Source organism: Anas platyrhynchos, chromosome 7 (assembly GCF_047663525.1).
Source record: "Anas platyrhynchos isolate ZD024472 breed Pekin duck chromosome 7, IASCAAS_PekinDuck_T2T, whole genome shotgun sequence".
Lineage (NCBI taxonomy): Eukaryota > Metazoa > Chordata > Aves > Anseriformes > Anatidae > Anas > Anas platyrhynchos.
Genome location: NC_092593.1, coordinates 5,980,120 through 6,005,827, shown reverse-complemented (window position 1 = coordinate 6,005,827; position 25,708 = coordinate 5,980,120). Strand labels below are relative to the sequence as shown.

At 32.8% G+C, this 25,708-nt stretch overlaps 1 protein-coding gene across 1 annotated transcript in view; it reads right to left on the bottom strand.

The window, feature by feature from the left end:
• The window catches only part of LRP1B (LDL receptor related protein 1B), a 669,075-nt gene that overhangs the window by 63,225 nt on the left and 580,142 nt on the right, over positions 1 to 25,708 (bottom strand). The window contains exons 61-69 of the mRNA XM_038182072.2: positions 22,621 to 22,809; positions 21,699 to 21,847; positions 18,612 to 18,705; positions 16,924 to 17,040; positions 16,636 to 16,755; positions 13,950 to 14,069; positions 9,617 to 9,733; positions 846 to 952; positions 88 to 217 (exon numbers count right to left, since the gene is read on the bottom strand). Of these exons, the coding sequence (XP_038038000.2) occupies positions 88 to 217; positions 846 to 952; positions 9,617 to 9,733; positions 13,950 to 14,069; positions 16,636 to 16,755; positions 16,924 to 17,040; positions 18,612 to 18,705; positions 21,699 to 21,847; positions 22,621 to 22,809 (1,143 nt within the window). The remainder of the gene's footprint in view (positions 1 to 87; positions 218 to 845; positions 953 to 9,616; positions 9,734 to 13,949; positions 14,070 to 16,635; positions 16,756 to 16,923; positions 17,041 to 18,611; positions 18,706 to 21,698; positions 21,848 to 22,620; positions 22,810 to 25,708) is intronic.

Sequence of the window (25,708 nt, the reverse complement as noted above, 5' to 3'; positions counted from 1 at the left end):
AGTTATTGACTTATTTTCTCCTTGTTTCATTCTGCTTTATTCCTTGTTTCATTCAGTTTTATTTGTCAGCATTATATAAAACAATACCTGGTTCACAATTTTTCTCATCATCCCCAAGTTTGCAGTCTTCATGACCATCACATTTCCATTTTGCTGATATGCACTGACCGTTGGAACACTGGAACTGGTCCCTTGAACAGCCTGTTTCACAATACCTCTGTTACAATAAAAACAATGTGTATACAAAATCAAGAGTTTAATATAAACATAGGCAAATATACAGCTAATCAGAGAAATTAATGGCCATAACCCTTCACATTATTAAATACAGCAATGCCTTATGAAATAAAATATCTTTGTAAGTATGATCCATGAAAGGTGGGAAGCACCTGAGGTCCAATACTAGCAGGAAAGGAAAGGGGACAAAAGGAAAGAACAGAGAAACTGTAAAGTAAATATCCATGAAACTTCTGCTACATAAGCAACAGTCTACATATTTTCAGCAAAAAAACGTAAACCAAACGAACTGACTGCTGGTATTGAAAGCAATTGCTACCCAGCTGGGACAGAAAATGTATGGAGGATGGGAAGAGGTTCAGATCATTGATGGAGCCAAAAAGATGTAGATAAACTACAGATAAATATGGCTTGATTTTAAGTCAGCTTCTGCTTTTAGAACTAATTAAATAGGTTCAATTTAGTAAATACATATGTATTTATCGACTCATGTCTACAGTTTCTATTACTGCTTATTAAAACAGTCATATGTGGGAAAACCATGGTCAAACAATATAAGGTCAAAAAACTACCAATTTTCTCAAATGTTTCTCCTGGAAGAAACCTACCTCATCTGAGCCATCTGCACAGTCATAGTCTCCATCACACCAGAATCTTGCTGAAACACAGTCTCCATTTGCACAAAGAAAGTCTTTCAAAGTGCATGTTTGAGGCTCTGAATAAAGAAAAGTAACAACCAAAAGAGGTAAATTTCTATTTATTAGCATTTACATAAAAATATTTCATACAAAAACAAACAAACAAACAAAAACCAACCAACCAATCAATGAATTACTATAACAAAGTCAAAAAAACACCAACTCTGAAACTCAGGATTTTTTTGTCTGTAGGATTTTTGTGTTGTTAAAATTTAAAACTATTTTTCATTTACATATAAGATATTAATGAAAATTCTGTCATTTCAGTTGACATATTTCTTTAGAAAATTATGTGATGATGAATATGTAAACATTATTTATTTTAATGCATGCATATTATCACAGGTTCAGTGAGAGATACCACAGACTAGAAATTTGTTTTGCAGTCATTACTATCCGATCTAATTAGAACTAAACAGATCTTTCACTTTCAATCGCTCAATAGTGTACCTTTTATCACATACCTTTTAGCAAATATGTATGTCAAGAATTAGCTTCCCCTGTGCTAAGCATTCAGGGGAACGATCTTGAGATGCTAAATGCAATACCTAAGAAGGAAGGTTCGGAGTTTCAAGTAAAGTAATTCAGTTTTCAAGCAATTAAATATGAGATGAAACATGACAATTATCTACTGACCAAAATGCTGACAAAACTGTTAAAGTAGTTTAACAGAAAGAGAATACAATGAGGTGCAAAAGTTAATGGACAGCAAACTTTCATAAAAAATACACTATTGTCAGAATGTTTGAAAACAGAAAAGAAGTAAAGGTAAGAACAAGGATGGAGTTTTTAAGTAATGTCAGAGAAAACAGAAAGATGTTAGATAAAAAGAATCTTAGGAGCTTACAGATGGACAGGAGACAGTAAAAGTTGGAAGATAAATGGGATATTTTTTGATAAATTGATATGTTCTTCTATTCCCTAGGAAGAAACAAAACACAGGTAGGTCTGAAGTCATTATAAAAGGCGGACACAATAAAAGGGAAGAGCAGACAAAATTAATTCAAGGTACAGGCAAAGCAAACAGAAGTAGGCCGCAGGGAGCGATGGAATAATCGTGAGAAAGTGAGATTTGCTGCTTCAGCCTATTTACTTCACTGTCTGCATAGCTCTGCGTTTTCGCTTTTACTGCCATGAAAACACTGGACAGGGGAGCAAAGTGGAAGATTCTCCCAAAAGAATACCATGCACTTTCTTCCTGAAAATGAGGACAAACAGCTGGTAAAAGGTCTGAAGGGCATGTCCTACAAAGAGAGGCTGAAAACACTTGGGTCATCTAGTGTGGAAGAAAGAAGGCTCAGAAGTGACCTCACTGCTCTCAACAACTTCCTGAGGAGGGAAAGTGGAGAGGTGCAGATCTCTTCTCCTTGAAAACTGATGACAAGACATGTAGGACTGGTAAAAACTGTGCCAGGGGAGGTTCAGACTGCATATTAGAAAAAAATTCTTTACTGTGAGGGAGGTCAGACACTAGCACAGACTTCCTAGTGAGGTGGTTGATGCCCCAGGCCTGTCAGTGTTCGAGAGATATTTGGACAATGCCCTCAATAATATGTTTCAACTTTCGATGGTCAGGCAGTTGGACAAGATGATCTCTGAAGATTCCTTCCAACTGAACTAATCTATTCTAAAAGACACTGGGGAAAAAAAAAAGAAGTCCCTCTGGACTTTGAACCATTACATTAAACAAAGGTACAGAAGAGATAATTGAGCAAAATGTAATGGAGCCTTTATATGCAATTTAGTCTTGACTGTCACACAGTTTTTGGAGAGTAGGACTGAAAAAGCAACCAAGGTTTATTTGTGAGAATATTTCTGTTGGAGGAAACACTGTATTATATAAATAATGTAAAATCAAGAAAAAGGATTGATTGTTAGGATCTTTTCAACAGAGAGCTAGGAAGAGTTCAGGCAAATGGCAAACAACAGCAACTAAATCAATGGAGGGAGGGTGAAAAAGAGAAAGGAGAAACTGAGAGTAGGAATAGACTAAGTAATACTAAAAGGTCTTTAAATAGGAATGGAAATTAGAAACATGGCTGTTTTGTGGGGAAACGTAACAGAGTAATCAGGGAAAAACTAAAACAAACAAACAAACAAACAAACAAACAAAAAAAAACAAATGACATCCCTTCTCCACCCCCAAAATTAGAAACTCCCAATTGAGAAGTATTTGGCAGATAACACCAGCGTGAGAACACATTAGACATGAGTTGCACAGATCTCTGGTGAAGTCAAATGAAGGTTTTTGTGTGTGGTTTTTTTTTTTTTTTTTTTCTTAAGAAGTCTCAATTTGTAGAAATCAAAGACTGTCTCAAGAAAGGAGTATTTCTGATGGATTTTTCAGCTTCTTCTTCATTTATTTTCCCCTCACTTAATAAATAAAAGTCAAAATTACTCTGTTTGAAAGTTTTTAGAGAGGAATTTCATTTTTCAGGTAGGCACAACTTTTAATTTTAAAGCTGTAGGGAAGTAGTAATAAAAGCAAATCTACACCAGTTTCATCAGTTCTCCAGCAATGTTATTTTTAAGCAAATCAAAGGTTAGCATTTATATGGTTTCTTAGATTATATACATAATACTAATTTTCTCAAAGCAAAAGCTCAATGTATAAATGTCAGCAAATCACTGACATTTGATTCTCTTTACTGTCAACAGGCCAGGAGAGGAAGTTCAAGATATGATAAATTATGTAAAGGAAATACTTTGTGGAAAAACAATTCACATGCAAATAAGCATTTGTCATGTTTCTGTACTTATTTGCAAAATATAAGCAAATACTTTTTCTATACTGCTAATGAATTATTTATAAACAGAGATTTGATTCTGCAAAAATGTACACAATGGGCTAACTTCTCATTTCTCTGTTTGCAAGAAATATTTCTTCTGCTGTTGGAATACATCTATGTGATTTACATATGAACACAGAAGAGCACTTTCCCATCAGTGCTGTGGCTGTTAGTGAAAGGAATAAGTATTAATAGACCTCTGTATAACCAATAAAGGACAGCATCTTTCAGCTTCTGCCTTATAAAAGCACTGAAACTCCTTCCTGAAAAAAAGCATTTTTGAATTATTAGAAAGAATCTTATTTGAAACACAGAACATAAGATGATCTCCTTTCACCTTTTAAAGTTGGAAAATTATCTGTAGAGCCAACAGACACTTTTGTTATCAGTTTAAACGATAGCAAGAATGGGATCTCATGAGAAAGACTTAAAATCATTTCATATTTGGGGTTCAATTTCTTATTTAATAAGCATGGATATTGTACTGTCATGAACTGACAAGATTTTATTAGGAGACCAAGCTACTTGCATATAACTCAGAGGGAAGAACAATTTTTTTTTTTTTCCCTTAAAATAGAATATGAGGTTCAAACTTATACTGTACTTTTTACCTGTATTTGTGCAGGCCAAACATGTTTGCTCCTTATGAGGATTCTGTGCTTTGCAACAGCTGTTGCAAAACCAACTTTTAGAAAAACTAATTTATATACAAGGAAGGGTGCAACCTGTATGTAGAAAAACAAGTAACAGCAACATAAACGGGATGGAAGCTCTTCAAACAGAATGGATTAGGGTTGTATATTGACCTCTTGATTCATTCAGGCATTTGGCAGCCCATCATATAGACTTAGAGGAATTAGGGGGATGTACTTAGGCCATACTTTCTTTCAAGGTATTAAAGATTCTGCAGATACAGAATGGAGCCATTATGTAAAATGCAAAGCAGAAACACATGTAAAGCAAAATTATATTACATAAAGAGACCTTCAAAGAAGTCATCCACGTCTCAGTTCTTTTGAAAATGTTTGCTTAGTAATCGACAAAGATTTTGTGTTCTTGGTTAGACTATCATCAATAATAAAGTTTTAGCCTATTACACAGGATATAATGCAAAATATGCTGTTCTATGGACTCTCTCTATGGAGTACATAATTAAGATAAACACTAAGGAAGAGTCATACAGAGTCATTAAGCAAACAGGAACCGAGTTCAAAATTAAGGGTGACGATTACTTATTCAATGGATTGTTTCATTGTAAAAGTTAATTACTTCACAAAAGAATGGTAAAGATGTGTGGGGGGGGGGGGGACACGGGACGGGATGGGACATATCCTGGGGCTCAAGAGATTTGAAAGAGATCTACTGAGTTTTACTAGATATACAAAGCACACACGGATAAGGAAAATCAATGAACTGAAAATAGAAACTGAAAGAATACTCAGAAGACATTTCTGGCTTGTCATGGTTTACTCTGTCCTAGCTACTGGCCACTACTGGGAACAAACCAACAAAAAGGACCCCTGGTCTGAAGCAGCGTGTTTATATGTCCTGCCAGAGCACTGAATAGTGATGATGTAGTAAGTGATAATTGTAGTAGCTAGATATTATTCTCTGTACTGAAAGAACTACCTTTACAAATGACTACATGATACGAATATATGCCTCAAAGTCTCATTTTGTGAATGGAGGTCTCTGCCTCACTGGACGAAAAAGGATGTAGCTGGGGATACTGTATTCATCAGATATACTACCAGATAATTATGTGGGAGCGAAACCTTTCAGTAAGCCAAGCCAGAGTACCAAGTGTGATGCATCCACATAACATAAGCGAAACAGTATTAACGTGACAAAATGAAAGAGGAGGTAAAATCAAAACCGTTCTTCCTTTTAAGTCTCCATTGCTATACAGCTAAAAGCAGTAGCATAGACCATCCTGTAGAATGAATGCCTGTAAGCATGAAATAGTTAATAATTTTTTCTTTGTGTATTTAATGTGATTTTCAAAACAGAATTTAATTTTTTATTTTGTATTTTTTCAGCATCATGTTTAATCAAAAAGACAACACTTGTTCTATGTTAATCTAGGCATAGAACTGGTAGATGTCCGTAAAAGAATAAATCTTTAGTACACATAATTTTATTGAAGTAAAGCCTTTACTTGCCGTTAGCTACCACTGAAACCTAGCTGCTTTTAGAAAACTGACACTACGCATGGTCCTATTTGCACCAAATCAGTTGAGCCTTAAGCAGTGTAAAGAATGCAGAGAATTTATAGCACTGTCCACTCAAGATCTACTCACGATGACATTAAGAGACATTCCAGATTAGTTTCTTTCAATATGCTAATTTAAATGTTTTCACTCAGACATTAAATAATTGCTGGTTCTCATTGCATTTAGGATACAAACTTATCCAAGGACAAAATTAACTAATTTGTTTTCTTGACAACTTGTAAGCGCAACAAAACACCACTGAGAAGATTATCCAGCAACTGTAATATTTCCACACTGATTGAATGCATGTCCTTCTACAGCATTATTACATTTGCTTTGCTTCAATGTTTACAGTACTTTATATTTTCTTTAATTACATTCAATAAAACATTGCTGGTGCCTTCTTTTGAGCAGGAATAAGACTCATTACTACAGATTTTCCCATTTTTAAAGTTCCCTCAAAGAGAAAATACTTTGGCCTAATTTCTTTAAAAATAACCCCAAAAACTCTAACAGCATATTCCCCTTCCAAAAAGATAATAATTAACTGAGAAGAGTTAAAAATACCTTGCTTTATTTAGTGCTAGCAGTATGAATCTTTTCTGTCCTTAATAATTCTTACTTATTTGAGAGGGTCAAAATGACAGAAGGCTGCCTTCATTAGGATTAATGTTTTAAAAGGATTTTCCAGTTTTGAGCATATTCACTGGAAAATTCAATCGTTACTTAAAAATATTTATGGCAAGTTTGGTAGTACTGTCAGTTACTGTCTCTTTTCATTGTAACTGCTGCTTCTCATGTGTCCTTGTCTAGGTTCCCATTAACATGGCTGTCCTCTCTCTTCCTTGAGCTACTCCTGTCAAACTGCTTCTGATATGAAGTTGTGGGAATGGGTGTGACATCCTTCACTAGTTTTCTGACATTTTTTTGAAGGAGCACAACACTTTTGCATTCATCTATATAAAATGATGTGGTAAGAAGTTCATTAGATAAGAACTACAAAGAAGTAAACAAATAAGCTGGGAGGAATGGTTCACACTGTACATTGTAAGACAAATGAAGGTAAAGAACAAAAAGGTCTGGAGATGCTATGCCAGAAACACAGTCTTAACAGACATATCTCTTGGCATTATAGCACTAATATTTTTTCACCCCCCTGTGTGGTATTTTCTAACTCACTCTTTTGCTGCTGATAACTTCAGGTTACTATTGTATGCGAAAGTAAATAATATAGATAAATGTACATACTTGAGTTGAATTTCTAAAATTCAATGAATTCATTCTGTATTCTTGAGAAACAGCTCATTTTCTGATATAGCTGCCTGAAAAGCCCTTTGTAAATTCATGTATGCTATGAACAACTTATCATAACGTGCCACGCAATACATTTTGTCAAATTCTTTTGAAGCTCTAATTTAATATATATTTGTTTCATTGCACTTGATTCTATAAGTGGCCAGACAGCCCATAAAGAATTTTCTACATCTATTTTGAACAACTGAACAATATTATGTATTTTCCCAATGCTTCTGAGATTTTGAATTTTACAACTGTGCCAGCATACTGCATTTAATTTAGACAGCAGAATAAGAGACTTAGGAAGAAAACAGTTAGGAAGAAAAGTATGCATTTGACAAGCAAAAGAAAAAGGAATACTGAAAAGAAAACACAAACTACAATTCATCACTACACAAAGATCTGTTTAACACTTACATATTGTAAGGTTTGTTCTGAGAATTTAAACAATTTTAGTTTAATGCACAGGCTGTATCCAGATACTCTCAACTCACTAATTCTGTCCACTCCAATTAACTACAGATTTCCTTATCTGAAAGTCTAGAGAACAGCCAGGAATGGAGTATATAACTTAGGTATTGATGTGAACACAAAGAAGGGAAGCTTAATGAATACATTTTTCTATCTATATATTTATATTTAATATATTACATAATTATTTTTATTTATTTTTATATATTTATTATTTATATATAAATATTGTTTTTATTATTTATTATATTATTAATAGATATATTATATTTATTTATAAATAAATAAAAAGAAATTGCTGAATAATTTCTCCTATATTACTTGAACACTTGTTTTTACAACCTTATTCTATGACAACCTAAACTTTACAGAAGAGAATTAACAGTTCTGGACAATAAATAAATACCACTTCACACATGACAAAATTTCAAGTAAGATGCTTGATACTTATTTTGCATACAGTAGTAATGTTTAGTGGAGGTGGGCTTTTGTTGTTGTTGTTTTGTTTTCTGTTTTTAATTTCCAACTTTTAAAAAGATTATCCAGTCACATAGATTAACACTGCTATACCAAACCTGTGTCTTTCTTTGATTTTTACATGAGCATAATAGAAAATAATTTCTTGCTATTTATAATAGAAATGGAAAAATCTCACCATCACTAATACTCAAATCCAAAATAAAATATCCAGTGAAGCTAAGAAAGCTTTTGTGTGTTGTCAGCAACACCTGCTTCCCTGCCCCGTGTCCTGTCCAGGTTTAACAATAAATGGCTCTGAGTCAGATGGCATCTTCCTCTTTAAATGAAGCATTTGCATTTGAAAACTATGGCACCATTGCTTTCAGTAACTCTTTTTTTTTTTTTTTTTTTCCAAACAGATAGTGATCAAAAGGCATGTAAATCCACTTAAACTTTCAAGCTAAATGAACTAGTCTTCAGACATCCTCTACCTCTGGACAGCATATCTCAAAAGGGAGAAAGGAGCAAACAGCACTTGCACACCATGAGGATGCCTAGTTTATTAAACATTCTGGCTTTGACAGCATTCTAGACCTCAAAGATGCTAAAAACACATTCAGGTTATACAACCAGAGACATGCATACAAGATTATCTGTACAAAAAGATATTAATTTATTGTATTTCTAAGAACAAAAGAAAAAAGGAACAGAATTTGTTTGCCAAATGAAGAGAAGATGCTTCAGAACTACTGCTGGAATTTCTATATAGACAATATTTATGCTATATAGACAATGATTGCAGGATGAAAGAAACAATTATGAATTTGTCATTGCTTCCTGAGAATCAGATCTAAATAACACACTGAAAGTGATATTACAGAGATTTATTAGGCATTGGAGTTCCTAATGGGTGGAAGAGAACTAGATTAACCAAGCTACTTTCAGTAACAAGGTCTACTTTTTAATCTAGTTAAGTATTATAGAAACGGGTTACCAAAGGCAGATAGTGTATGATCAAAAAATTGTTTAACAAGGTGTTAACAGTATTATTATTATTGTTATTATTAAACAGTAATTGTTTATTGTTAAACAGTATTTCTCACTATGTTTTATTTTTCTTATATAGAGATAATAAACATGAAACGTAAGAGTAACTGACAAAGGTAAGCTAATTCTGACACTGATTATTGTGAGTTCATCGGGTTATTGACAACTCACAATTCAGACTTTTTTTTCTTTTGTAGCTCTCAGAGAATTGCAGATCTTTAAGAATTAATAAAATTGGAAAATTTCAGCAAGAGACATTTTCAATTCTGGTTGACTAATTTTCAGTGGATCAGATGGCATTGTAAGAAAGCATATATGTGCAATTTATCCAAATTAAAAAAAAATACTCTTACATGTTAAACTGACTGTACTCATTGTAACATGCACGTAGGTAAAAGTTACTTACTACAGTTCTCTTCGTCAGAATTATCACCACAATCATTTTGACTGTCACATCTCCAATGATCTGGAATACAGTTGTTGTTTTTGCACTGGAATTCATGAGGCCCACATGTTTTTTTATCTGTAATTAGGATGAATATCATTTATATCACTGCAGAGTCAAAAGTGGAAACATTGCTGACACAACATTACTAAACACCTTTCAGAAGGAGCAACCTAAAAACTTAAAAAGTTATTTTCAGAACTAATTTATTTGTCATATCACATTCTTTAAAAAAATCTTTATTCACTCTTACCAAAAGAGATATACTTACAAATTTGATGATAAAATTAAAATACACACTGTAAAAAACTCTCATTTGAAATAGGAAATGTGAAATTTAGAAGTGATGAACAGATTATCTTGGAGGGGTTAACAATTGAATCTCAAAAAACACATTGACTTTCCCTTGAATTTTACTATAAGATTGCTCTACAAAAGATCAGATCACAGTAAACTACATTTTTTTAAAAATGTACATAATACATATTTCTCAACAGCTATGTTTGCATGCAATTATTTAAGACTAATCACACGTAACAAAACTTTGCATTTTGCTTTGTGTTTTCACCTTTTGTTGTCTTGGACTGAAAGTCTGCTTACACAGAGGAAAAAAAGCATATAATGCTAAACTGAAATTAAATTTCTTCATGCAGTAAATTCTCAATGAGATTTCCTGTTTACAGAATAGGCAAAACCTACTGGGGATGCGTGAACACTCTGAACTACTCCAGCAAGAAGGATTTGCATCTGTGTTTTATTTTTTTATCTCACTGTGATGATATTTCAGCAGGAATTTCTTAAATTTCCATTCAGCTATTTCATAACTTCCCAGATCAAACTTCATGTTGCTATTATGACAACTTGATAAATTCTAATAACTGACAGAACAAAAGAGAATTAGCTTAAGTCAACCTGATTTTTCTGCCTCTGAAATAGAAAGGATGATGTCCCAAATTAGAGATATTACATTTGATACTATGGCCCAAACTGCTGCTTTTTGTAGTTTGATTTAGGTGTGGTTCTGGAACTAGAGATATAGAGCAAAAAAAAAAATTGAATATCAAAAAGGTGGCGGCAAACAGCGGCATAGCTCCTCACACTCACATATTTGTTAATTAAAGTACTGCCTCTTGCATTTGTTCCCCATTCTCTGCCAACTTCAAGACTATAAACACTTTTCTCAAAACGTACTTCTTATGATGTTTCTCAAGATGACAGAAGTAATTCATACATAGTTACTGATAGTTCAATCATGACATTTCAAATACTTACATGGGCAAACACTTTTAACTTTTTAGCTTTTAACAATGGCAAAAAACTTTTAACATTATAAAACATAAAAATGAGAAAAATAAAAACCAGAACTCTTGCATTTGCATCTGTAGCTTTGTAAAAGGTGGTTTCAAATCAGAAACCCATCCTACACATTAAAGTACTTCTAGTAAACTTTATAATCCCACACTACATATCTTCCCCTAAAATGAGTCCTAAAGATTACTCACAGATCATATACTATTTGTTCTTCCACATTGGGCAGACACACAAAGATCTAATCAGTAACACACAGAACACAGAGATAACATCCTTTCTTTTCAGCCACCTGCTAGGTTGAAGACAATGTGCAAGATATCTTTTCTTATTCTTTATAAAGAATCACCTAGTTCTCAAGAATGCCGAATACATTTTCTATGACTGCCTCTTTACGCTTTTGTAGAAAGACTGGATTTTATTTTAATATCCTTATGTGTATTCTAAATGTATGAGTACTGATAGAATATTAATCTTTCTTCTTCCTAATTTATCTAAAACAAACAATAATTTAACTCTTTCCTTTACAAAATACTTTTTATATCTGCAAGGCTTTCTTCACTTGAGAAATCTGAAAGCTTTTTTATTCCTTTGGGTTGATTCTGGTCTCTTATAGCAGCTTACAGTTGACATGTCTTACGGACCAGATTTCTTGTTTTTTCTTTCATTCTTCACATTAATGAGAGCTCAGGAAAACACTAGGACAATGGAACTAAGATATAATAAAGAGAAATATTTGGGAAAGTTGTGTAGCAACTATATGATCTTGCAGAAAGAGCGATTTATTCAGCTCAAAAGAGCTGTATACATACAGCCTAAAAGCACATTGATACCAATACCAATGAAGTAAAACCAAAATTTTGCCACTAACTGCATTACACTGCAGTTTTGGGGATTCACCATCAGGAAAAACAAACAAACAAAACAAAACAAAACAAAACACTTATGCTCCTTAGGCTAAAAAGCAAAGTAATATTTAAAAAAGAAGAAAGCAGAAAACAAGTCATACTAACATTGACACATTATGCGAATAGAAACCTTAAATACACGTAACCTTTAAAGCAGATTATAATCACTTTCCAACACTGAACACAGCTTTCTTCATATTCTAACCCCAAAAGGGCCTTTTACGATGTAAAGGAGTAAAGTTGTGAGTAAGGATTACCATAATTTAATGGCTTCTTTTAATGCAGGCATGAATTAACTTTACCTATTGTTCTTTGAAAAACACCACATGCTCATTAATAAGCATGCATTTCCTAACTACTTTAATTGTCTGAGTTGAAAATGAACCATAGAAAACTAAATACATTCAGAACAATTCTAACAAATTCACTCAATACAGTATCTCCAATAACATATGGTAGTAAACGTTTACTAAGCAATATATACATGACTATGGGGCACTTAAGCAAAGAAGAAATTACCCTTTATGCAAGTTTTGCATTGCAAGCATTTTAAAAATGAACTATAAATGATAACAAGTTAGTATTAGCACCAACATATGCATATCTTTATTACACTCAACTTCTAGCTTCATAATTTAATTTCCCCACAGTTTGTTCATGAAAATAGCCATCTTTAAATACATTAAAAAACAAATAAACAAAAGCACAGACGACCAAATCTTGTTCTAGCTAGTGATATAACAAGATCATTTAAACATATTTCAAGTCCTAAAAATAAAGAAAACTTTAAAATGTGATTAAAGCCATCTTGTTCTTGCATATGTTTACTTTTTAGATGAGTGTGTGTAACAATCACGACTGGCACAGAGACTGTGAGTAGGGATAATTGTTTTCCTTCTGATCCAACGCAAAAAGTAAGGGCATTATGTTCAGCTAGCAAATTTAAAATAAAAAGGGAGGGTTTTTTGCACAGAGGTTCTTTCTGTTTTTCTTTCTATTGGCTTTTGCCAATGATGAATCACAGTGACTTAATTATATTTTCCTGTTCAATATTAGTTTTTTGTTTTTTTTTTTCTCTTAATTTTCCCTATTTTTTTTCCTGCTCTGCTTTCAAATTTTGTGCTTTGCATATTTTATTATATGAACCTTTTTAAGATTCTTTGTTCCATATCACTTGGGCTTGAATGGGTTACTCAGAAATATGAATCCACAGTTTGGCAGCTGGGAATGCCCTTTGTTAGTGCAGTTCTTGCACTGACATCTATCCTTCATCTTGCCTGTAGATGATCTGCTTTCTCAAACTACCAGATTTAAGTACAAAAATTTTATAAGTATCAGAGGTTCTTGGAGAAGTTCTATGGGGTTGCTGAGTTTGTGAGATCGTGTGATAGGATGTGTGTCTCACTGAAGCACGCTGACAGAAGCAAAAGTTGGTCATGTCAAACTGCAGTCTGCTCTGGATCCTTCTGTCCAGCCAGTCTTAACATCTAATTCTCCACTTAAGAGACCTCTGTCGACAAACATTTAAGTCAACTTCATACTGGTCTTTATTCTGAGTTACATTTCCCAGTATATCTCACAACACTGTGGCTCTTGTTGCATGGAATAAAGTAATTCTTTTATTACAAGATGTTTTTGCTACATTGAGTGTCTTTCTTACAAAAAAATAAAAAGGTGATGCAGAAATTATACCGAATAATCTACTCAAACTATACAGTAGATTATAGCAAACTATGAAATTTTTTACTGTTTATTAATCATAAAAACAATAAAGTATGCAGAATAAATTGATAAAAAGTGGATAATTCTTTAAGAAAAATTTAAGAACGTAATTATATTCCAGATGAGATACTATATTGGCTGGAGCTATAAATTAGTATAATAGAAAGTGCACAGTTTAATTATCCAACAAGAATTGTATGAGACAGACAAAGCTATCATACCAGATAGGTACTACCATACATCAAAAGAGGACATCTTAAATGAAATCCTTATATACTTTTGCTACTTCTTTCAACAACATCAAACTACAGTCATACTCAAAACAGTAATATATTCTAAACCAGTGTCATGCTTACCACAGTTAGCTTCATCTGATCCATCAGCACAATCTGGGTCTTCATCACATACCCACAGTTTAGAAATGCAATGTTTAGTTGTTTTACATTGGAAATGGTCTGGAGAACAACTGTTTTCAGCTTTAAAAAAAAAAAAAAAAAAAAAAAAAAAGGATTTAAAAATTAAATCAAGAAGTTTAAAGGATTTAAAATTAAATCAAGAAGTTTCTGCTTATATTCCAAACACTTTTTGTACGTAAAGTTAAAAAAAAAAAAGTAACTTCTGTAAGAAAACAGTATTCAGGTTTACATTTTTTATAATTTCATCTTCTTTTTTTTTTTTTATTACTTTACACACAATAGGAAGATGTACGCAAGAATTTAGAATACAAAAACATCCTTACAATAAAAACATCCTGAGTGTACTCGTGGATTCCTTCTTCTATCTAAGCAGTGAGAACACTGCAACCATCAAGAGCCTTTCACAGAGATTCCTCCTCATGAAAAGTTACTTGCTTTGCTGATTTATTTCTTACAGCATTCAGCTCCACAGACTAAGAGGAAAGTTAAGTTCCTGCCTTAAACCAAGAATCTGCTTTCAAGCCAGCGTGGGTGGAATGCTACTTTAAATTCATGTAGTGAAACATGACTCTACATCAATTTATGCCAGATCTTACTATTTCTTAAACTCATAACTGAGAGTATAAAGACAAGATGAAGGACATATACCTGGACTGGACTGTGAACCAGTTATTTGAGAGCAGATTCATAAGGATTTCTTTAGAGATAAGTATATGTAGAAGAACCTCTAAACTTTCTTAAATTGAACTGAACACAGGTGGAAAACAGCATGTCCTATTCTTTGATAACATTATCCAACATGAATACTTGTCCCACTTTTACCTAGTGAACTCCACAAGATTTTTAACAAACTTTTTTCAACAAACATGCTGAAAAGTAACTTGCTCCTTGGCACCAATGTAATACCACTGATATTGATATAACAAGGAGACATGCTTGTTTCCTTCAAGGGTTTAGCAAAATTAAAAATAATTAATTAATTAATTAATTAAATAAATAAAAGCACATGTGTTTGTTAAAATATAATATCAATATTATAAAAGATAATAACAACTATTACCTGTCTTGCTGTCTTGTGACAGGAACCCAAATCACCTTGAACTTTGAGGCAAACTTAACCCTCCCACAACCCTCACAACTTTGGGTAGTCTCTCCAAAGACACCTGAAGAGTTTTCAGAAGCCATAAACTAGATTTTATTAGAATATAAACTAGCACACTTAGCGTTCTTAAAAGAGAAGCTCATAATGTCTAGGTAAGACAATAGTGTTTTTATTTTATTTTATTTTATTTTATTTTATTTTATTTTATTTTATTTTATTTTATTTTATTTTATTTTATTTTATTTTATTTTATTTTATTTTTTAAGTATATAATGAACCCTTCCAGCCCCCTAACTCATGCCTTTGCAGGTGGGTTGATAGCTGATTTTCAGACAATTCAAAAGCTTGCTTTGTATTACAGCAGACTGTCCTATCCCATCCTAGTGGAAAACATTCCAAGGAACTCACTGCTGATCCTGACCCTATTCCTACCACAATCCTTGAGCACGGCTGTGCTGTGGACTCTACTGCTCTGATTTCATTTTGTCAGGTTCACCTCATGGTTTTGAGAACCTTTCACATAACATGTGCAGATCTTTATAACGAAGAGAGCAATCTCCCTTATCTTTTGCATGTACTTACCTGACTCCACTTAATCTGTTTTTAAAGAAATGTGACATGCAAACCAACATAATTATATTGTTAGATACTATAGCTCTGCTGCATTGTTTGGAAGATGCCATTAAACATGATAATTAACAAAGCCTTTGTATCCTTAGCAACCCTTCCCTTGGAGAAGGACATGTTCTTTCAGAAATGCAACACATGCAAACTTTGAGAAAACTAATTCTGAAAATAGGAATAAGCACTTTAGATCATCTGTAGATATGAATAATGAACTGAGTGAAGGACAGAGACGTATTTGAAGACAACAACATCATTTTAATTGTAGAATGATCAAAGATACTACCTATTCAGTACATTTCCATTTTAAAACTGAAAATACGTTCTCTATTTGTCTCTGAGAAATATGGAGTGAAACTGATTTTACCGAAAGATGTATAAAAAGATGAGTAAATGGAAAGTTGCATAGATAAATTAATGAAGTACCCGTAGAAAAGGAAATTGAAAAGGTAGAGAACTATACCAGTGAAAAGGGATATAGAAGGAGCTATGGATCTACATAATTTCCAATAAAAGAAGAAAAGTATTTTTCCCTTTAAATGTGTTGCCGCAAGCCACGGCAGATGAAAGCCTCAAGAATATGAGTCATTTGTGAGGTGGTTAACAGTAAAATGGATATTTCAGCCTAAGTCAGAAACCCAATTAAATGCTTGAAATTAATTTATTTACACACCCGTTTTCTTTGAAATGACTTTTAAAAATGAAGTTAATAAATGACATTTTATTTTGTTCTCTTGTATATAAAGCATTGTACATTAAACAGTCCGATGCATTAGCTGTTTTCCATGTTCCTCACATTATTTTGCAGAGGACATTAACATTATTTTACATATTTTATTTCAGCTTCTGGGTTAAAATCAGCTACAGTTGTCAGAACAAAATTTTCTAAACATAACTTACGGCAGTCTCTTTCATCTTCTTCATCACCACAGTCATCCTGTCCATTGCATCTCAGATTTATTGGAATACACTTCTGATTCTTTGTGCACTTAAACTGACCTGACAGACACACATGTGTGTCTGGAATTTGAAAGAGTAAAAAATATTAATTTAAAGAGATTAAAAGTTAAAGATTAAAAAATTTAAAGATTCAAAGTTAAAATAAAAATACAAATAACTTTCTTGATAGCTTGGCATTTATACCAGTTTAGCATGTTTCTGAAGTCTTTAATACATACAGTCACTTACCACAGTTAAGTTCATCAGAATTGTCCCCACAATCATTCTCTCCATCGCAGATAAAAGCTGGAAGAGCACAAAGTCCAGTTCCACACTGAAAACGTCCTGGCTGACATCTGAATTCAGCTGGAGGAAAAAAATGCTTTTTAATACTGTTGGAGGAATAATAAAGTGTCAATAGTGTTGTTCTTTCTCAACAGAGCTATCAAAAGTATTTGTGAACATTGTATTTTACATTCAATGTTCACAATTTTACAGTCAAATATAAATCTAAGTAGATAATAGCAAATAAAACGTATGTGTACTACTGTAAAATAGATTTCAAAGTGTGAGATTTTACATTCACGTAACTGTATTTATAATTTCCAAATGATATGTTTATCATTACAATGCTCTACAGGTTGTTTACTAATAGTTCAACAGAAACTTGCAATTTAGGATATAAATATTTCAATTCAAGTGTGCATTTCAGAAATTTACTATCTAACTCTAATTCCACATCCTATGAGTCTACCACTGCTTTTTCTTATAGCCACTGCCATTTGTGTGAATGAGCAATTATGCACTTCTATAGCACTATTTTCTATAAACAGATTGTAGCTAAAAATGTTAATCTTACGTACGATGACTATATATGTTAAGGTTTGCTTCAAAGGCCTTTGCAGCAGAAAAAGAGAACTAATAGCATTGTAAAAGAAATGGATTAGAGATTTCAGTACACAAAATTCAATGAGCTGTTACTTATCTGGAAGACTCTATAACACATAGCAGAGTTTTTTATGTTTATTAGCTTGAGGAAAGAATACAATAATATTTTGTTTTATGTAGATTAATATAATAGAGTTTTATGTAGATTAATTTAATAATATTAAAGAAGTTAGTGACTGGGACTGAGAACACAGTATCATTAATAGACATTACTCTTCAGGAATCTAGTACACTAGACAGGTACTTTTCTAACAAGTAAACCAGCAGCCAGCTGCCATCACAGCAACCATCCTTTGGGATGCTGAAAGAATCATCTTTATTGACTTTCAGCTGTTCAATGGGAGAGTACTACAGTAATCTACTATTTGGACTACGGGAGGCTATTGAGAAATATCCTGCATCTTTTGTAGTGTGTCAGAGTTACACAGGGTGCATGAAAAATGTTCACTGCATAAAACCATTCAGACTGCTGGTCAAATTCAGCTCACCAACCTTTCTTTTGACAAAGTTTATAAAATTATAAAATTAAAATGTTTATATAAAACATATCATGCAAAATAAACAGAATCTTAGTTGGAGTCACATCGAAAACATTGCTGTTTCAGGAAATTGCACTAAATGATACCTTGAAGCTAAACCTGTATAATTGCAATAAAACATAATCTAATGAAAATTACTATATCACATTTCTATTGCAAAAATAGAACAATTAAATTCAGCAAAAATTTAGATGGAATCGAGTAAAAAGGAAAAATGTGTACTTATAATTTTCCAAAGAGACACTTAGTAGTCATGAGTTAATGAAAATCTTATACAGCCTGACAGATAAGACTCTGTGCCCTTTCTAAATCTGACAGAGACCAAGGAAAACAAAACAGTTCTGCAAACAAAAGCTTTCAAAGAAAATCCTCTTCCTAACATTTATAAAACATTATATTTGATTTGGACTCTACTGACAAAACTGAGTTCCAAATGTAGAATGCACTTACGGCACTCATTGGGCTCATCAGAGCCATCTCCACAGTCGTCAACAGTGTCACATTTCCACCAGAATGGAATACATTTGTCAGTTTTGCATCGGAACTGTAAAAGGAGAGAAAGAATATGTTGTTGGTTTTTTTTTTTTTTTACAGGAACAGCATAAACTATAAGAAATCAGATTCATTTGATTAAATCATTGTTCCACTAATAACTTCTGGTTGTTGATTTTATAAAACCTAATTTAAAAAAAAAATATGTTTTTGGAGATATATTGCACTGAGACTTCATCTGACAGAAGTCACTGAGGTTTCAATGACATTGCTACACTCGTAGCTCCACTGATAAAAAGCAATCACGGCATTTTGCTGCATTCCATGACTTGATCCTTTAAGATCTTATTCAGAACAACCACAAAAACAACACTGTAACTTTGTTTTCACTAGAAGAAAAACACGAACAAAATAAAGGGTAGAAATGATTTGATGCAATCTTCGAGGGCTTATCCTAAAATCAGAGTTCTTTATGTTAGGGAGAAAAATCTGAATAGACTATCCACACCTTTCAACAAATATTGTGTTTCCTACTTGGTTTCTCTATGAGCACAGAAGAAAAGGAAACCAGCAAACTTAGAAGTGCAAAACATTTCATTTTTTGTGACAGCATATATATATTTTTTTCATTTCTTCATGTTTTAAAAAATATTAATTACTCAATAAAACTGTTTAAGAGGTATTTAAAACTTGGTACATTAGTTCAGGTTTAATTTGTCTGCCAAGGCAGTTCATGGTTTCATTGCCATTTATACATTGAGCAACATAATTCCCATACCACACTGACAGACATGATATACAATTGGTTGAATCTAAATTCAGGCATATAGAAAAACCAAATTGCTGTATTTTATCCTTCGGTGCATATTGTTGTATACCACTATCAACCTCTACTAGACAAATACATCAGCTCCAGATTTTGTTTCTGTCTAATCCTGTATTTTAAGAGAGTACTTCTCTGGATAGCCATACTCTAGGAGGTTATTTAGGAATGGGTGTAAGGCTGTTAATCCGTTCTACAAAGGTATGCATAGCAGGGTAGTTCAGCAGAAGGCCTCCTGGTGTAGGAAACCAACAGAAACTCAGACAACTCTCATTCTTACTAGTTTCTATTTGCTAGCTTGGCCTTCTTACTGCCTCATTGTTTTAAAGTACCAGCCATACTGCTCACCACAAGGCACCTCAAGCCATTACTGACAACATAAATTTAATTCCAGGAAATGGGTACTAACTTAGATATTTTTCCACTCTGCATGGAAATACTTATGATCCCTTCTAAATCTGGGATCTAATCACTTAGTTAAACTGGGGGTCAGAGTCATGTAGGTGTGTGTGGAATTACCTTAAATGGCCTTCTAAAGTCTGATGTATCTTGTAGTGAATAAGTTCTTACATCAGATTAGCCATCAAAAGACATCTGAATGTCTGTCTGTGTGTAAAACGAGTGAGTGTATCAGCCATCCAACTGCTTCAGAAATGGCTAACAGTAGATGTGTTTTCATGAGTGATTACATCATCAGAATAGCTATAATTTTACAACAAAATCTGAAAGTCTTTACTGAGCAAAGTATATTTTTGCCACAGAGCTCTGCATCTGATGCCATCAGGCTGACAAATTATCAGAGTAAACAGATTTCAGAGTTAGAAGAAAATGACTAATAACCAACATCAACTTGTAGTTGTATTTCTGCAAGCAACTCCTCCAATATAACCCCTCTCTCCCTCCTAAGGAATGCAGAAGTGATAAAATATTACTTTTGGAGGATCCAAGATACAACACTATCCTTCAAATCAGATTATGAATTAATAATTTAGAAAGGAGCCACTCGATCAACTGTTACCATGTAAGTAAAATTAAAACAAACAAACAAAACACAAAATAGAAAGTGCCTTTTTACTTTAATAAAATTAATTTGAGAAGGTGAATATATGTGGAAAAAAGATTAGGTAAAATAATCTTTATTTTCTTTTATTCTTTCTTTTTGCTCACCACTTAATGGGAAGTGACAGACAGACAATCTAAACATAAAAGATGCAGTGAACAAAATAAAACCACAGAAAGCACTGCATTATGGTAACAGAGGAAGACAGTGGGAAGGAATCTTAACAATATTACTTAAATTAACTTGTACGTCATTATAAAATTATTAAGGTAAATTGAAGATGACCACTGGTCCTTCAAAAGGAAGAGTAAAACCCTTTCCTTATTGAATATGGACAAAATGCATCATGATGTGTAATGCTGTAAAGTCATTAGCATACATATAACCAAACTCAACTACTAGAAACATTAAAGCTTGAAATATATATATACATATATATATATATATGTATAAAAAACATGAGGCCATATGTACTATTACAATCAACCAAACTAATTGAGTAGAACAGTCCAAAGCCTTTTATCAAACTGGTTCTCTTGTGAGAAATAAATCATTATGTTCCAGTTAATCTAACTTAAATCTTAAGAAAATGAATTTATTTCAAGTCATAGGGAATCCATCTCCCATAAATAATTCAATGTTTTAATTGATGCAATTTTTAAGTAATTGTGCATTTTACCATTTTTATCTACCTAACTGGACAGCTCAGTCCCATCCTTTTCTTATATCTTGTATTTGTGTAAAGTTTGTTCATGAATGAATACCCTCAAACCATTTTGTAATTTTATCATTCATGTTTTTTATACATATATATATATATATATATATATATATGTATATGTATATTTCAAAGCAATGTTTATGGGTTTAGTACCTGTATTTGCTCTAATGACTGGAAGAAACATCCACATTTGACAAGGAGCAAGCTCTGTGCTCTCCAGAAAACAAAAACAAAACAAACAAACAAACAAAAGCATTTGAAAGTAAATCTATTTTCAACTAATCTTGAAGATTAAGCACTTTAAATGCACCCATGAGTTTCCTAGTCTTCAGGTGTTTTGACTGCTGCTTCCGTATTTCATAGACATCAACCCTGGTTATTTAAAATGAGGTGAAAACACAGTAAAATGCAATTCTTCTCTACATACTTCTCTACACTTACCTGACTGGCAGTGCAGTTCGATAAACATGTCTTGTTATCTGCAGCAAGGTAAAAGTTAGTGGGACAGGCACAAGTATGCATCTTGTCAGGGGCCAGAAGGCATAAATGACTGCAACCACCATTGTTTAGTGTGCACAGATGTTTAGACACTGTGGACAGAATAGGAAAGGTGTATCAGAGACTATTATTTCAGTTTACTTCAGAGTACCTACCTGCTTTATAGAAGAAAAATGTATTACACGCTTCAATTTTAAAAAGGAATGGTTCATATCAAAATCCTTTTCCTTTCGCCTTTAAGCAATTCTTCTTTTTTGTATGCAATAATTAGTTATTACTAAGGATATACATTCAATAAACAAAAACATGATAAAAAGAAAAAAAATAGATAATGAGATAAAAAATTACTTAATCTAGATCAAGTACCAAATTGTATTTAGGCAGAATTCAAAACATAGACAACAGGAGACAAAACACAATCATAATACCTATATTTTCTGTCATTTTCTCAGTACAACAGGTTTCTAAACAACAGTATTATTCTGCATTATTAACACTCTCCCACTTTTGCAATAATAACGCTAAATATATTCATAACATAATGCTCTGATCTTGGTAACTGTTAGCTTGGACTCTAATGTAATTTAACCATCCTGTACTTCCAGTCATTAACTATAAATGACTATAAAGCTATTTCATCACTGAACAAGACCTATCACATTCATTTAATACCAGATATACTAACAACATTGATCACAGATCTATATTTTAAAAACTACTGAAACTTGAAAATTTCTAAAATTCAAAATAAAACAGAAATAAAAAATAAATCATTGCAGCTAAATAATTTTCAATTAATTCAGCAACTGGATGCTTACTAAGTGAAACACATGTACATGCTGCATGGAAAACATAGAATAATTACCATCAGGTTGTCTATAAGAATGATACACCTGGATGTCTGTTATGGTGTGCCAGGAATTAATCAGTGACAGTCTGTTTAATCCAGAGGTTTTGTGGGCACGGCTGAGTGATTTGGTTTTCCCGTCCGTCCAGTAGATGTAGTCTTCAAACAATGTTAGCGCAATCACCCCTGGAATATCTTGATTAGGGACTGTAAGAAGAGATGCTAAGATTAATGTTCACTCTTGGAAGACTGCCAGCTAAAATATTCCATACTGAATGGGTTGACAGATACAACTGCTATATAATGTCTTGAGAATAATTATCATGACAATATGTCAAGCCTAAAGGGTTCTTTATTACCAGTTACGAGAAAGATGGATGAGGTATGTGAGCTCTGCTTGCTTGGAATTAGTTGGCCCAATCAATGTTAAAGAAATGAAAGAATTCCAGTCAACAAAAATCACCTCCGGATTCTAAACCAATTACATGTTAAGTTGTAAAGTCGTACGTAACATAATTATAACTTAACCTATTTTTTTTTTTACAGAAGACCAGTATTCATTTGCTGTCTTAGGAGAATAAAAGTTATTAGAAAATACCCAAAATACAAAGCAAACATCCCCAGATGCATTTAATTTAACACAATTTAAGGCAATTATTATTATTTCATTTTGGCAAAATATGCTGACAAGTGAGACAGGGAGAAAAAAAAAAACAATTTATTAAACATCACAGTAAGAGGGCATACTGTTTATTCCTAGCATAACCAGCCATACAGAAAAAAAAAAAAAAAAGAAAAAAAAATATACAAAGTAATAATACCCCATTGTTATAACATCACAAGATTATAAGTCAACATCACTTAAAAAGATGAAAGAACAAAAGGAAGAAAAAAAGCTTTAGAGTGTTCTTTATTCTACTGTATACTTGGACTATTTGTTCTTGGTAAACATAAAAAAAAGTTAGAATTCAGCTTATTTATAAACTGTATGTAACTGTAATCATAAATGTCACAGGAAACATCTAACCATAATGTTCAATTTGTGTATTATAGTCTTTTATCACCAAGTCATTCTATTACTGATAGAGCTAAAAAGGCAAATTAGAGAAGCTGAGTCTGTTATTTTAAGCAACATATTCTTAACACATTTACCTTGTTTTCTTAGATGAATATAGCTTCATCTTTCTACATGGAATGTGCTTAAGTTTGGTGAATCCCAAATTCCCACTGGAACATTTTATAGTTTACTGACAACTGATGACCAATACTTGAATAAGAACTTAGCAAATGTACTTTTGTGTACAACAGTCTTTCCTATATAATGAACACCAACATAAAGTCTGTTGACTTTTGGTCCTGAAAACCTTGCTTTTTAGACTTGAAATTATTTTCCTTTCTTGTATGTTTACACATTCCATAACCATCATACTGAAACAATGATACTCTTACAAGGAGCTTCATAACATTTCCGTGAAATCAGTTAAATTGCATTCATATAAAAATATCTCAGTTTTGGCATGTATTACATACACAGCATTGGCATGGTTCTCTATATAGTACAGTGTCCCCAAGAAAAGCTCTTATTATTTCCCTTATTAGTAAAATCACATTATGAAAAGGGTGTCTACAAAATGGAAGTGAGTCACTCTCCATGTCGATTGTTGCTATCCCATTTCTCTTAGCAAGGAAGGAAAGAATTCTTGAAGAATCGTTATTTTCTGCTTTACCACCAAAGTAACAAGACAAGTAAAAGAAAGCAAAACCACAGAAACTATAAGCACAGGTATTTCCATCATACTGTTTATTTTCCTCAGGCTGACATTTGCTAACCAGTGGACTGATCAAAATATATTGCAAGAAAAACATCCAAGACTCAGGAAAACTCCAAGAGGTACAGTAGGGTTTGTCTGCCTACTGGAAAACCTATAAGCATTATTATCAAATTGTACCAGCTACTTGCACGTTAATTTTGCCCTGACTCTGCTCTGGTGTGAACTAAGTAATTCACTATGTGGGGAAAATAGGGGAAGGCTAGACAACAATACACAGCCTCACCCTAGATGTAGTACAGTGTGTGGGAGAATCTCCAGTACTGAAAACATTGGAGTTTTCACATAACCTTAACGCATAACCCTACATCTAGGCACAACAGAGACTAAGCAGTCAAATGCTATTTTCTTTTTAAATGTTCTTTCACTTAACAAAATTTTTTTTTCCACTTAAGATTTTCCTTGAATCTTGAGAGATTCTTCAAGCTTTGCACACACCTTTAATAATGCTGAGTTCAGCTTAGTACTGTTCCAGAAAAGGCATGCATCACTAATTTTACATAAAAAAGTGAATGATCTATAAAATGCTGTAGCATAATTATTAATTGGGAATACTAATTGCCATATCCTACTCTTACAGACAGATTACTGTAATTAATTAAGGAAGCATAGAATTTACACATTCATGTCAGTTGGAATAATGAAATTACAATTCTGAAATATGAGTTAATCAAAATCTGTGTACACACATGCTATATGGAAGAAACATCTTTCGGTTTTTCAAATTTTATGTATGTTTTTATTCAATATTTATTTATTCAATATTTATTTATTCATTAGCATTTGCTATTGAAAGTTTCTTATAGCCTCTGCATCATATGGTTCTGTCACTGAAGAAAAAAAAACAAAAGACAAGCAGAAAACTTAGGTTCATCTGCAAAACTGCAGAAAATTCCCCACTGATCTTAAAGGATAGTTTCTAATGAGAAATGCAGACCAGACTGACAGAAGAAGCTGGAAGGAACTGCAGAAAGAGAAGCTGCTACTTGTAAAACCCTGGACTGTAAAACACTGAAGCTATTCACGAAGCCATTTATCTTGCTTTTACTTGAGTTCTGAAAACATATCTTTTCATATAAATTATGACCCTTTCTGTTACTTTTGACATCAAATTAAAGACGTCAAAGATATCACTGCAGGCTTTCTAAATAAATAAATAAATAAATAAATAAATAAATGTTGTTGCCTTTGTCTGTATTCTCTTATTCTGATCACAGTTAGGATTAAAATCAGAACAAATGGGCATGTAAAAGCCTTAATGCACATAAAGAGGATTT